This window comes from Sorex fumeus, unplaced genomic scaffold, assembly GCF_029834395.1.
Source record: "Sorex fumeus unplaced genomic scaffold, SorFum_2.1 ptg000048l, whole genome shotgun sequence".
NCBI classification, from domain to species: domain Eukaryota; kingdom Metazoa; phylum Chordata; class Mammalia; order Eulipotyphla; family Soricidae; genus Sorex; species Sorex fumeus.
The window spans coordinates 7,640,199-7,655,583 of NW_026606105.1; the positions used below are offsets into that span (position 1 = coordinate 7,640,199).

Below are 15,385 nucleotides of genomic sequence, written 5' to 3' on the forward strand. Positions count from 1 at the left end.
GCTCAGATGAGAAATATGAGCCGGTGAGGTGCCTAAGGGACTGCCAGGTTTTCAAGCATCGCCAGGAGCAACCCCTGAGCACTAAGCTGGGAGTAACCCTGATTAGTAACCCAGATCTGGCCTCACAAAAGCAAAATTACAAGCAAGCAATAAAATGGTGAATACTTTCAATATCTAGAAAATACTGAATAACAGGTTAGACCTGTGGGGCCAGAGCTCAATGGACAGCAAATCTCCTCTTCATGTCCATCTCAGTTGCTGGCCCATTACTTGATGTTGAATAATCGATCCCAAAGAATTGGTCAGGGCGATCCTGGGGCAGACCCTGACAGGGCCCATATAGACAGGAGTGAGGACCGTGACAGGTCACAGACCGAGAACATGGAAGGTGGACAATAGCCCCCAAACTGTGCAGAGGCCCAAGGGAAAGCAGCGAAGGCAAGAGGGGTATGTGAGTGGGGTACTGCATACAAGGGATGAAGACCACATGTGTGAGTAGGGTACTGTGTGCGAAGGATAGTGACCACGTGTGTGAGCGGGGTAATGTGTGCAAGGGATGGAGACTGCATGTGTACGCATGGGTACTGCATGTGAGGGATGGAGACCGAGTGTGTGAGTGGGGTACTGCATGTGAGGGATGGAGACTTCATGTATGAGTTGGGTACTGTAAGGGATGGAGACAATGTATGTGAATGGGGCACTGCATGCGAAGGAAGGAGACAGTGTATGTGAGTGGTGTATGTGTGTGAGGGATGGAGACTTCATGTGTGAGCAGGGTACTGTGTGTGAGAGATGAAAACTGCATACGTGAGTATGGTACTGCATGTGAGGGATGGAGACCACGTGTATGAGCAGGGTACTGCATGCGAGGGATGGAGACCATGTGTATGAGCATGGGTACTGCGTGTGAGGGATGGAGACTGCGTGTGTGTGTGTGTGTGGGTGGAGACTATGCAGTCTGCTGGAGGAATCAGGAAATGAGAGACAGACAGACACACTGGTGCTGGGTTCAGGCAAGTCACAAACACCTCTACTCTATGATCAGTGGCAGGAGCAAGGAGCATATCTCTGCCTCAGCTGGCCTGACTGTGAGATGGCAATGTGGCCCTTCAGCTCCGGAGAGTGGGCACAGATCAGGGGGCCCTGGGGTTTGGATTCACCAGATCGAAGGGCCACATTTTGGGGGTGCTGTGAGCAGGCAGAACCGCCACGTGGAGCCCTCTGTGTCCTGAGATTCTGCCAGGCCTTTGCTTCACAGGTCCTGACGCCACTGCTCTAAACCAGTGGTTTGCAAACCCAGGTCCATGGGCTGGCATCCAGGGGGTGGGTAGAGAGGTTGGAAACTTCAGCGCAGCCCCACCCAGGTTCCCCGGCGGCCCCCAGACCCCAGGTGGCTCTTCTGGAACAGCCACCTCGGTGATCCCACAGCATTTGTCTAAAGTTCAGTGTCTTCACCATCCCCCGGGGTCAGAGTTAAAGCGCGGTCCCCTCTCACCCTCTGGCTGACTCTTGGAGAGTGGAGGGAAGGGAGGGAGTTTCCTCCCACTGCCCGAGAGCGAACACCTGCTGGGTGCTGGGTGCTGGGTGCTGGGTAGCTGGGTGCTGACTCAGTCGGGTGGCATCACAGACCCCCCCACCTGAGAGCTTTAGTTTTGGGTATGGGGAGGGGGGTGTCCCACACTGTGGGATTCAGTGGTTACTTCCACTTCTGTCTCTGGGGGTTGCTCCTAGCAGTGCTCGGGGGCCTGTGTGGTGCTGAGGACGGGCCCAAGGCCTCCTCTGTGGAAAGCCTGCCTCAGCCCTTCAATTCGCCTCTATGGCTACTTGCAGGCAGGGGTCCCACTCGCCAGCCTCCACACCTTGGAACTGCCTCCTTGGAGCCAGAGAGATGGTTTAAAGGGCCAAGCAATGCTCTGCATGCAGATGGTCTGGGTTCAATGCCTGAAACAGAGCAGCCCCTGAGCACACTGGGTGTGACTCCCAAACACAGAGCCGGGGTAGCCCTGAGCAAAAACAAAGCAGGCTAACAACAACACCAAAAACCTCTCTCGCCTTCTCTCTCCTTCTTCTCCTGCTTCCCCTGCGTCTGCTCCTCCATAGGGCCCTATCTAAGGCAGTCTGTCCCTCCTCACCCAGGAATGGGGAAAGGGATACTTCCTGCTTCCTAAAGTCAAGGTCAGGCTCAAGTTAGGTGCTGTCTGTGAAGTGTTTTGCTCAGGGCCCGGCATACACTCAACATCAGCATCACCACCATTATCAGTAGAATCAGAATCACCATTACTGTCCGCGGCAGCACCATCAGCATCATCTACCAGCAGCATCATCACCATTACTGCCATCAGCAGCAACAGCATCAATAGCAATGCCATCCCCATGACGACCATCAGTATCATTATCACCATCACTAGCAGCATCAGCACCATCAGTACCACCATCATCACCATCACCATCAGCAGTATCACTGTCATCAGCAGCCTCAGCAGCACCATCAGCAGAATTATCACCATCACTGTCATCATCAGTGATGGCATCATCTGTAGCAGTGCAATGTCATGCCCATCAACACCCTCAGTATCATTTCAGTATCATTTTTGCCAGCATCAGCAGAATTATCACCATCACTAGCAGCATCAACACCATCAACACCATCAGCACCGTCATTATCACCATCATCAGTATCACCATCCGCATCAGCAGCATTATCAGCCTCACTGTCATCAGCAGCATTATCAGCATCATTGTCATCAGCAGCATCACCGGCATGAGCATCCTCGTTACTATCATCAGCATCAGCAACATCAGCACCAGCATCAGTATCAGCATCATTATCAGCATCTCCAGCATCAGCATCACTATCGTTATCATCAGCAGTGGCGGCCCATAGGACATGGCAGAGCATGCAGGCAAAGCTTGCACCCTGCCCTGCTCAGACATGGATCTCCTCACTTTATCCTCACACCAACCTGAGGAGGCCCCGTGTGGTGCCCACCCTGTTCATGTACAGAAAACGGAGGCTCAAGCAGCTGATGGTGGGGGTGCTGTGTTCCACATGTGCTGACTGAGGCTCCATCAGTCACAGCCTCCTGGAGGGGTCCCTGGGGTAGGTGTGCTTGGGCTGCACCCCACTAAGCACCCAGGGCCACTCCCATGGGGTTAAAGCCCAAGTGACTGTGCAGTGCCCCGTCTGGGTGTTCCCTTTTTTGGAGGTCAGTGCAGTGCTCTACCTGGCTCTGCCTTCGAGAAACAAGACCAAACTCAACACATGGTCCCTGCACTGTCAGCAACACCCTCCCCTGGGCCTCTGCACTTCAGCCCTTTCTCAGGAGTTGAGTTCTTCCTGATTTGGGGAAACCGCTCCTCTTCCTCCTGCCTGAAGAGACTCAAAAAGAGACTGGGACTTCCCTAATGCTTCCTGCTTGTGTGCAGTGGGAGTATGATGACGCATCTGTCTTTCGAATAAGGAGACTCTGGGGGTGGGGGTGGGGGGGAGGGGGTCTCTGGCCACACCCAGTGGTGCTCATGGGCTATTCCTGGCTCTGTGCTCTGGAGTGATCCCTGGCAAGGCTCAGGGGAGCAGATGTGGATTGAACTGAGGTTGGCCACATGCCAGGCAAGCGCCTGAACCCCCCCCCCCCGCCCTGTCTCTCCGGCCCCCTCATTAGGATTCTTTACACAGGGTACACTGGTTCTGTTTTAAGTTTCCTACAGCTCGGGCCCTAGTTCTGCCCCAGCAGGGGAGGCCAGTGGGGTTTAATTACATTCCTCCCATAGGGAACATTCAAGGAATGAGACTTTGAAAAACAATTTGTGCTCCCCAAAAGGAAAAAGGAAAAAAAAACCCACTTAAGTGGGTGAGAAATGAGCTTCACCTTTTGTGTTCCTGAGACCCAATCTAAACATGTAAATTTTAAAGGCAGAATTCTAAGTGCTTCCCTTTATAAACCTTCTGCATTGTTGATGTCCGTGTAGGAGGGTTCAAACGTCTCCTCTGATCTGTGAGATCCATGCACGCCGGCTCACAGAGTGGTATTTTTACATATACCAGTATCATTTAGAAAGCATCATGCTAAACATGCACATTAAAAAAAAAAAAGAACTGAGTGCTGAAGGAAGGTAAAGTGACATGCCTGATACTCTTTTAGTATTGTAAACCCCAGAGACTAGCAGGAAAATGGGAGAAAGAGAAAGAGGGAGGGATAAGAAAAGTGTCTGCCATAGAAACAGGTTATGGGGGCAAGGGGGTGGGGTCAGGAGGCAAACGGGGGACACTGGTGGTAGGAAATGGACACTAGTGGAGAGACAGGTGTTGGAGCATTGTATGACTGAAACTCAACCATGAATAGTCCATGTCAGTGGATCTCACAGTGATTCAATTAAAAATATAAAAAGCGGGGCTGGAGTGATAGCTCAGCAGTAGGGTGTTTGCCTTGCATGCAGCCGACCTGGGTTCAATTCCCAGCATCCCATATGGTTCCCCGAACACCGCCAGGAGCAATTCCTGAGTGCATGAGCCAGGAGTAACTCCTGTGCATCGCCAGGTGTGACCCAAAAAGCAAAAATATATATAATGCATCTCCCAATCTGTGCCACTCGGTCCTGATCACTGGGGGAGAGTGGCATAGGTCTGTGGCATCAATGATGTGTCCTCAGAAAATGTGTTTCTAGGGTCAGGACGCAACTCAAAGGGCTGAGTGCCGGGCCAGAGAGATAGCACAGAGGGTAGGGTGTCTGCCTTGCATGTGGCCAACCCGGGTTCAATGGCCCGGCATTCCATATTACCTCCAAGCACTGCCAGGAGTAATTCCTGAAAATCGCTGGGTGTGACCCACCAAAAAAATTTTAAAAAAAAAAGAAGGGCTGAGTGCCTGCCTGGATGCAAGAGACCCCAGCTCCGATCCCTGACTCCACCATGGTCTTCCAAGCACTGCAAGTCAAGCCCTGGAGACCCCCAGCTCTCCTGGGGAGGCTGTGCCCTCAAAAACATTTCTGCTGCAAACAATCTCCCTTGATTCTTTAAGGCCCCCAAAACAAAACAACAACAACAAAAGAATCCTTAATGTGAGCATGTGTTAAAGGCAGAAAATGTTAAGGAAATGAGCCCTTCCTTGGGGGCCCAGCTTGGGCTGAAGGGAGCCCAGAGCAAGGAGTGTCAGGCCGCCACCACTCCCCCAGGCCTTTCATGCACGCTTTCCTGCAAGGATGCAAACCAACGCCATCCCCTTATTTGCTTAGCAAACCTCGGCCCCTCTGGAGACTCAGATCTTGAAGCAAAATTATTCCTAGTTTCTTTGTTTTTTCTTTTTGGGTCACACCCGGCAACGCACAGGAGTTACTCCTGGCTCATGCACTCAGGAATCACTCCTGGTGGCGCTCAGGGACCCTATGGGATGCTGGGAATCGAATCCGGGTTGGCTGTGTACAAGGCAAATGCCCTACCTGCTGTGCTATTGCTCCAGCCCCAAAATTATTCCTAGTTGCCACAGGAAAGGCACCAAATCAATGCGGTTCGGTGTGGCCGGTACCAGGAGGAACACTCCTTGACCCCCACGGGGCAGCTTTGCGGGGACTCGAGGGGCCGGGTGGGGGTCCCGCAGACATCACTGCTGAAACTTCAAAGCGCTGAAATGCTACCCTTGACCGTGAAGCCGCAGCCCAGGCAAGAAGTCTGTGGCTCTCCTACCTGCCGCCCACCAGAGGGTCTGTCAGGGAGGGAAGCACCAGCTCTTATGCAGCAGGGGGAACCCTCAAGTTTACTCCTTCTAAAATGGAGGCCAGCAGGACCCTCACAGACCCGGGCAGAGAAGAGGTCACCTTCACAACGGGCTAAATAGAATCCTGGGTTTTCACTGACTTCCAGAGCCTCCCTGTGTGACTAGCCCGGGGAGGGCTCTGTGTGGAGAGAATGAATCTGCTAACCCCCCCCCCTACTTTCCCCCCACACCCCCTTCCAATCCTCCCTCTGTGACAAAGGACATGTATTTAAGAAACAGCTGGCTGGGGGCAAAAGTGGCTATTTCTTGCAGCCAGGGAGGATGTTTTTTCCCTCCGAGTTCCTCGGCTGCTTCAAGGAACAAATGCTCAACCTTGCTCACATTAGCAGCGTGAGTTAATCAGCTGCGATCCCCAGCATGGAATGTTCTTTTATCCTTCTGAGAAAAAGAAAGAGTCAGTTGTATTTTAATTAGATATTTATAATGGTTACAAAGCAGCTCCTCAAGAGAAGTTTCAAGGATTTGGCCTTCCTTCTAAGACGTAGCTGTGTTCAAATTATCCTAAAGAGAGGCGGTATATCAATCTAGTCCAATTGGTGATAAATTTACAACCGGGTCCTGCACAGCAGATTTATAACAACAATTAAGCAGAAGGAAAATGGGTCATAAATTTTGGCTGGCACAGTCCGGCACCAGAGAGAAAGGAGTGAGAGAATGGTTTAGCCAGTTCAAAAGTCAATAATTTCAACATCAAGTGAGAAAGCTAGAGCAAAAACAATTTATATGGAAAGAAGACGTGATTTTTCCCGTCCATCCTTTTCAAAATTCGACGCTGGCAAACACAATAAAAAGCTCCACATAATGAATTTCTTATTAAATAATTGGCATGGCATCTGCGTTTCAAACCTTTCCCTACGCCTCCGTTTGCTGCACCTTCACTGTGATGAAGGGAGCGTGGAGGAGAGAGAGAGTTCTCCAAGACAATGGACGGGCTGAGAAAGGAGGATTTAAGTTTTGAATTTTAATGGCAGGATGAGAGGAGGGAAGTCCAGACAAAATCCCAAAGCCAGATGATCTTCGAGAAAACATATGTGGCCTCGGATGATGAGCGGCATAAATTATTAAGTGGATTAAGACCCTATTATAACCAGGAACAGAAATCTATCTGGAGAGGGGGGAGGCGAGCAGGGTCACCTGGGTGACAGTCACAGTGAGAGATGGGGGATGACCAGACAGGAAGTGTGGGTTGTAAAATGGGTTTCAAGATGATCCATACCTTGAAAAAGGTAGGTTTTTGGGTATGCTTGTTGGTGCCATGGTTTTGGATCTTTTTTCAGTGAAGCCTCTGCGTTATTCTTGCCCTACTAATGATTTACTTTTATTTTATTTTTTGGCAGTGCCGGGTTACACCTGGCTGTGCTCAGGGATCACTTCTGGTGGTGCTCAGTGACCATAACCAGTCAGTGGTGGGGGATCAAAATGTGTGCAAGGCGAGTGCTTTAACCCCCTGTACAATCTTCACATCTTGAATGATAGCACTGTGATAGCACTGTCCTCCGTTGTTCATCGATTTGCTCGAGCGGGCACCAGTAACATCTCACAACAAATTGTGAGACTTGTTGTTACTGTGTTTGGCATATCAAATACATCGAATACATCGCGGGCAGCTTGCCAGGCTTTGCCGTGCGGGTGAGATACTCTTGTTAGCTTGCTGGGCTCTCCGAGAGGGGCGGAGAAGTTGAACTCGGGTTGGCCATATTGGCTGCGTGCAAGGCAAACGCCCTACCCACTGTGCTATCGCTCCAGCCCCACATCTTGAATAATGGATGTAATAGGTTGAAGAGCCAACTGAGTTTCATGCTAACCAGTGAGGAAGCAGCTCCGTGCCAATCGTGAGAAGCCTGCCCACCCAGAGGGGATGCTCCTTAGAAACAACCAGGAGACCACACTCGCCATCTGTAAGGGCCAAAGAACTGGGTTTTCCAGGATGCAGGGCAAGTACCTTCAACTGCAGAAGGCTGGTTTGAAAATGTTCAACGGATGGAGGAGTAGGAGCACCCGATAAGACATATGAGAGTGGGAGCTTCTCATTGGGGAGCATGGATTTTGTGTACATGAGGACACTGTTATTTGGTCTCGCAGAAGTCTCACACACACACATACACACACACACACACACACACACAAACACACGAACACACCATGCTTCCTTCCAGTAGCCTTTCTCTTCTGTGGGGATCACTTGTCTCTACCCATGTCCTCGGCGGTTCCACAAGGCTTCCCCCTGGACCAGGAGGGCAGGCGCTAGACCCGGTCATTGCCCGAGAGATGTGGAGGTGCCACGGGACTTCGCTTAACAGAGGCAACAGCTCCAATTTGAAGCAGTTCCTCATTCCTACTCCTTGATCTGGATTGCACCTGGCACCCCTTGTCCCCATCCTCTATGTAAAGAGTAGAGTTAAGTCAGGCTCGTCTGAGCAGGGTCGTTAGAAAGCCAAGGAAGGGGGCCTTGCAAACCCCAAAGCAAAACAGACACCCGGCCCAGGCCCAGGGTTTCTTTCTTCTAACAGATACCCCCAGTACAGCGGAACTGGAATTCGTCACGGGCCCTTTCTGCCCACTGGGCAAAGGAAATGTCCCTGGGGAGGGATGTTAGGACAGAAGCAGAGCAGAGGGAGCCTGCTTTGGGAGCCAAGACTTGTCTTCCCTCTGCCCTGGGGACTCTGCAGAGGACTTGCGCCTGGGGGCCCTCAAGGCAGACTTGGCCCTGGAACTGCATGATTGGAGCATGCGGTGTTGGAGTGCCTCCTGCAACAGCAAGCGATGCGGTGGGAGGGTTGAGTAAGTCAGCCACTGCCCTGGGCCCAAAGTCACTTCAGCAGGTGCTAAGAGAAGCTCCGGTGAGAGGCCGGATTTGTGTGTCTGTCCACAGTCTCCCAGTGGGGAGAAAAAGGCCAGAAGTCTTGGAGGGAAGGAGGAAGGAGGGTGGAGATGGCCATCCAGTCACAGGCCTGCTGGAGCGAGGGGCATACACTGCATGGAAAGGCACCTGAGTCTGAAGTGTTTTTATTTTTTTAATGTTTTATGGGAGAGGGGCAGGGCGGGGTACCCCAAGCAGAGCCCAAGGAGCTAAGGACCTCCAGAGCCAGACACGGCCATGCTGGGACCACTTTCCACATGTCCGGATGGGCCTCATGCATGAAAGAACTGGCAGAGGAATCCAGGCATGCAGGTCCCGGGGCTGAGGTATCCAAGCCTACTCGGATTGGGACTGGGCCTTCTCCACCCAGACTCCCACATCTTCCAGTAGGTAGGCATCACACCTACCAGCTGCCGCCAGTGCCAGGTTGGTCCCCATCAACGGCCAAGATGCAGAGACTATAAAACCCGGTTCCCAGAAGCACGCAGCCGCATTTGCAGCCGCACTACATCTTATTATCTTATTTTTTCCTTTGGAGAACCTGGCAGGCTACCAAAAGTATCCTGCCCGCACGGAAGAGTCTGGCAAACTTCCCATGTTGTACCCAATATGCCAAATACCAGTAACACTGATGGGTCTCATTCTTCTAATCCTGAAAGAGCATTGAAACGGCTCTTTTAAAATCTCAGGGCTAGGAAGAAGGAGATGTTACTGGTGCCTGCTCGAGGAAATTGACGAACAACAGGATGATCGTGATCGTGATGGGCGAGGGGAGTTGAGGGACAGGATGGGTCAACCCAGGATGCTAAGGGATTAGCTCTGCACTCAGGAATTACTTCTGGCAGTACTCAGCAGTCCATATGGGATGCTGCGGATTGAACCCAGGTAGGCCATGTGCAAGGCAAATGCCCTCCCCGCTGTGCTATCGCTCTGGCCCCCTGAGTCTGAAGTCTTAAACCAGACCAGACCAGTCTGAATGTTATAAGCTTCAAAGTGAAGAGAAAACTGTTAAGGTCTGCATAAGGCATTGGGAGGACCAGAGAGCAAGACTGCACAGTGGCTAAGGCCTTGCACGTGGTAGACCCTGGTCTGGTGCCTGGCACCACACATGGCTCCCGCGAGCATTTGACCAGGAGTAACCCCTGAGTGGTGCCCCACCCGCTTCCCGTCCCCAAGAAAAGGTATCAATAAGAAAAGAGATCCCTCCTGCCAGCTTTGGCTGGAGGAGACAGCACAGGTATTGCATGATCCCTGAATTGAGCGGTCCCCACCAGCTAGACCCTTAAGCACATAACTAGGAATGGCCATAACATTATCCTTATCGGGGTAATGCCCCAACCAACTGAACAGACACGGAGCAGCGCCAACCCTGGGCCCTGAGGGGTCTGGGACTAGGGGGACCCATTAGAGAACGGAGTGTACCCTAAGGTGTCAATCGGATTGAGCCACTCGCATCAGGCCATGCCTGAAGGTCACCCTGCTCTCTGGAGTTTGTGTTCTGGGGGTCAGGGACCTACCCCAAACCCCTAGGGTTGGATTTGCCTACAGGGACTCCCTGAGCTGACCCATTCCATATGCAGAAGTCCCTCTGCCCTCCCCTCCCACCCACCCCAAGGGGCCTGAGGGACTTTGCTTTCATGGATTCTCAGGTTTGCTATCAGGGGAATGACGTGGAATTCAGGAGAAAGTTCCAGCGCGCACGTGGAGCCAGTGGAGCCCCGGCACAGAAGGGCCATCAGAGGGGGGTGGGGCATCCACAGGAGATCCCAGGGGAGTTGAGTCTGACAGGAAGTGGCACTCAGCAAGTGTTTGTTGAATGAGAAACAGCAGGAAAAGTATCACAAGTCCTACTTCGCATGCAAATTTTCTGAAAAATACCTAATGTGTGAACATCTAATCTGCAATTCCATGTCCTGACAGATGGCCCATATTAATAGAACTCTGATTGTTGTAAAGAAGAATAAAAACCAACAAAGGGTTGGGGAAGGGACCTAGAGCTCTCCATTGAGGGGGTGTTGCAACTCTGGAATTGATGGAAAATCAGAATCTTTCTGTATTCCTAATTCTCACAGAGAGCCCCAGGGGCCTTGCCCGGTGGGAAGAGGCCTTTGGGTCTTCCTGCTCCCTAGAAGAGGGGTTCCCATGCTGGGCATCTAAGACCACAGTCTCAGAACAACTTAGGAACTGGTGCATTCATGTTGCCCAAGACGTGCTGACGGAAAATGGAGGCCTGGGGTCTGGGGACATGACTCCGGTGGCCGATGATTCCTGTACCTTCCTGCATGACCAGGGCAATCCTGTCTTGCTGCTTAGTGGGTCCCCCAGTGCCCCAACAAGTGAAGTGCATGACCCCCGCCAGCACTGCAGTCCAATGCAGTAGCACAGGATGTCACAATAATGAAGGGAGGGGGAGCGGAGGGGCAGCAAGGAAAGGGGAGGTCATGGTCCGAGGTCCTGAGCTCATGGTGCAAGAGTCTTCAAGGCAGGGCCAGCCGCACATGCTAGGGGAAAAGGCAGCTCAGATAGAGAAGGGAGCACCAAATAAAGGGTGTTGGGAGGATCCTCCCAGGATGGGAGATGCATGCTGAAAGTAGACTCTAGGCCGAACATGATTGCCACTCAATGCCTCTTTTGCAAATCACAGCACCCAAAAGGAGAGAGAGAACAAAAGGGAATGCCCTGCCACAGAGGCGGGGTGGGAAGGGGGATGGGGTAAGGGTGGGTGGGATACTGGGATCAGTGGTGGTGGAAAATGGGCACTGGTGGAGGGATGGGTACTCAATCATTGTATAACTGAAACCCAAACACAAAAATTTGTAAGTCTACAACTATACCTCATGGTATTTCACTAATAAAAATTTAAAAAGAAAAAAAAGAATCACTGGGAAAGGTCCCTACGCACCACCCACCCCACTTTTTGGGGGTCATCACTCCAACCCAAAATAAAAGTCTGAGTACCTATTTAAAAAAAAAAGTCTCCAAGGCAGGGCTCGGAGTCTGGAGTCTGTATTTGCACACACTCCCCAGCTGGTGGGGGCTCAAGGTGGAAGGACTTTCATTGATTGATGATTTATTGATTGCAGGGGGCCACATCCAATAGTCCTCAGAGGTTACTCCTGTCTCTACGCTCAGGAATTACTCCTGGCAGTGCTTGGAGGAACCATCTGGGGTGCCGGATTAGAAACTGGTGCGGCTACAGGCAAGGAAGCACCTCACTCGCTGTATTATTCCTGCGGGCCCAAGTTGGAGAGACTTTACTGAAAAGTGCCTGAGCCCTCAAGCTCTTGGTAGCTTGTGACGCTTTGCACAGCCCCATGAGGAAGGGGGTTTCTGGAGAGAGAAGCACCTGGCCGGGGCTGGGGAGATGGAAGAAGGCCAGGGCTGGTGAGGCCATCCCGACCTTGAGTCAGGGTGAGGCCAGGCTGGATCAGAGGGACGGAGGGAACTGTGTGTGCAGCCTTAGGCTGGAAGCCCGGGGAGCCCGCCCCCCCCCCGCCCCGGGAGGCCGGCAGAGTCAGCCGTGCTGACCTAGTAGCTGGTGGGACAGACCCCAGAGCCCCAGAGCGCTCCATGGGTCACCCCAAGTCGACACCACATCCCTGCTGCCAGCTGGGCTCAGGCAAGAGCCGTTGTTGGAATGTTCCTACTTCTTGCTTTTCAGTTGCGTGACACTTTCTGGAAGACATATAAAACCTTTACCCCGAGGGCCAGAGTGATAGCACAGCAGGTAGGGCATTTGCCTTGCACGTGGCTGACCTGAGTTCGGTCCCCAGCATCCCATATGGTCCCTCATGCACCGCCACAAATAATTCCTGAGTGAATGAGCCAGGAGTAACCCCTGAGCATCACTGGGTGTAGCCCAAAAAGAAAAAAAAATTAAATTAAATAAAACCTTAACCCCTCTCCAACCTGCCATCCCACCTACCACCCTGCCCAGCCTTCCAGAAGCTTCTGCATCTGTCCTGTGACCCGTTTTCTTGACCTGTGAGAAACCGCTGGGCTTGTTCCCTCTCTGGCCTCTCCTGCCCATTCCTCTCCCTTAAGCCTGGCTGGCCAGGGTTGCTCTGCTCAAGCTCCCAGCATCCCCACCCCACGTGATCAGTGGGTCAACCTGAGCCGTGATCAAGCCTTCCCAGCAGAGTACCCCTGATGCTCGCTGCAGTCCAGCCCACAGACTCTCCTCATCAGCAGGAGCACATGCTTGGCAGGCTCTCTGGGCCCACCGGGGGAGAGCAGTGTGCGAACTGAGCCAACCTGGCGACACACAGCCCAAATTGGAGAGAGGCGGGATGGGCACCAGCAGGCACAGCCAGGGTACCTGGGGGAGAATCTGCCTGAAGTCTGCTCCTGGGCTGCTCACTTGCAGGTCGTTGCGTTAAATCCTGCCTTGTGTATTTTTTGTTTTGTTTTGTTTTGTTTTTGGGTCACACTCGGCAATGCACAGGGTTACTCCTGGCTCTGCACTTAGGAATTACTCCTGGAGGTGCTCGGGGGACCATATGGGATGCTGGAAATCGAATCTGGGTTGGCCGCGTGCAAAGCAAATGCCCTACCCGCTGTGCTATTGCTCCAGCCCCCACACCTTGTGTTTTGATCCCCCTCCCATAAGTTGGGGTTGGGGCCTGGTCACCCGTGGCCAAATGTAGCCCAGTAGACATGCCCTTTGGGTGTCCCTCCTGTCACTTTGCCTTACTGTGGGGACCTCGCCTGCTCCCTCAGTGCCCACCCCGAGCTCTCGAAGAAACGTGAGCAGGTGGGGCTGGGGGTGGGCACTGGGGCCGTTTGGCTGGTTGAGATGCCAAAGGCTATTGATGAACGGATCGATGCCCACCTGGAGGCGAACCCTGTCCTGTTCAACAACCGAATCGATGACTTAGAGAAAACAGAAGACAGCCCGGGCGGCTCGGAGACCCAGCGGGAACAGCGCACAGGGGCCAGAACTGAGATCCCAACACGTCCGACTTGAGTTGCCGTCAGGATCAATATCAACTCAGACACCCAGGTTCAAACCACGCCTTGCACAGGCACATGATCGAGGAGACAAGGCCGATGTCTCCTGAACTTCACAGGGACCAGGGCAAAGGCCGGAAGAGCCAGACATGGAGGTGGTGGGTGGCATTTCCCGAGGGCGGAAGATGGGGAATTTTCTGGAACACTATTTTCAGTTCAAGAGATGCAAAACAATTTTCTACGGGCTCTGATAATAGACCACGTCACCTTCTGGCAGGACGAAGGGAACAGAAATTTCTGCACCACCGATGGGCCAGAGGCCCTTGACCCCTGCACCCCATTACTTCCTGTCCACTTCTTCTTGCTACCCGCCTCTATTTCTTTTCTCTCCATCTTTCTCCCATTTACTGTATCCCAGAGAGGCAGGAGGCGGGCGAGGCACCCAACCCTCTTGCACAACAGCAATGCAATGTTGAGCACAGTGGCTTATGAAACTCAAATTTCACTTCTCAGAAGACAGTTTCCTGTGGATTTCACAGGGACAGCTTACTCACGTGGGCCTCGTGAAAATGGTCCACCTCCTTCAGAAGCTTCTCTTGGCACTCAGGGTGGGTGGCCAGGAGGTAGGTGGCAAAAGACAGAGTGTTGGTGACAAACTCGTAGCCGGCAACGAGGAAGAGGAAGGCCTGGCCAGCAACCTCATCCTCTGTCAAAGGCTTGGCCGGGAGTCGGGGCTGGCATGGCCGGGCAGGACTCATGGGGTGGCCTTCAATGGAGATCTGTCTGACCATGTCGAAGTTCTCTGTGCCCTCACAGGTGGTGGAGTGGCGGGCATCCAACATCAGCTGGAGGAAGTCCCTCCGCCTCTAAGGGACAAAAGAAGAAAATGCACATTTTGGTCTGAGAGTCACACATGTAAAGAACAGACAAAGTTGTGCATTTCTCACTTCCAATGACTTGTGGAGGCCGGAGAGATAGTATAACAGGTAAGGTGCTTGCCATGCGTACAGCCAATCCAGGCTCAATCCCTGGCAAGGCATATGATCCCTCAAACCCAACCAGGAGTGATCCGGACCTGAGTACAGAGCCAGGGGTAAGCTCTGAGTGCCTCTCACTATGGCCCCCCAAAAAACAATAACCAAGAAACCAAAGACTTGAGCTGGAGCCATAGAATAGAAGGTAGGGTGTTTGTCTCGCATGAGGCCAAGCTGGGTTCGATCCCCGGCATCCCATATGGTCCCCCGAGCACCACACAAGTAACTCCTGAGTGCAGAGTCAGGAATAACCCTGAGGATCTCTGGGTGTGAACCAAAAAAAAAAAAACAATAAAAAAGAGGAGGGAAGGGAGGAGGAGGAGGAGGAGAAGGAGGAGGAGGAAGGGGAGGAGGAGGAAAATGAGGAGGAGGAGGAGGACGAGGAGAAGGAACAAGAGGAGGAGAAGATGGAGGAGACGGAGGAAAGGAAGACAAAGATGACAAAGATGAAGAAGATGAAGATGAAGACAACGGAGATGATGACAATGATGAAGAACAAAGACGAAGATGATGAGGATGACAAGAATGAAAAAGAAGAAGACGAAGAAGAAGATGATGACGATAATGACGAAGATGAAGACGAGGAAGACGAAGACAACAAAGAGAAGGAGGAGGAGGAGGAGGGGAGGGGGGAAGGGGAGAAGGAGGAGAAGGAGGAGGAGGAGGGGGGAAGAGGAGAAGGAGGAGAAGGAGGAGGAGGAGGAGGGGGAGGAGGAGGAGGAGGGGAGGGGGAAGGGGAGAAGGAGGACAAGGAGGAGGAGGAGGGGGGA

The 15,385-nt window shown here is 52.5% G+C and overlaps 1 protein-coding gene across 1 annotated transcript in view; it reads right to left on the bottom strand.

The window, feature by feature from the left end:
- The window catches only part of TBXAS1 (thromboxane A synthase 1), a 165,031-nt gene that overhangs the window by 24,906 nt on the left and 124,740 nt on the right, over window positions 1-15,385 (bottom strand). The window contains exon 9 of the mRNA XM_056123968.1: window positions 14,136-14,447. Coding sequence (XP_055979943.1) covers window positions 14,136-14,447 — 312 coding nt within the window. The remainder of the gene's footprint in view (window positions 1-14,135; window positions 14,448-15,385) is intronic.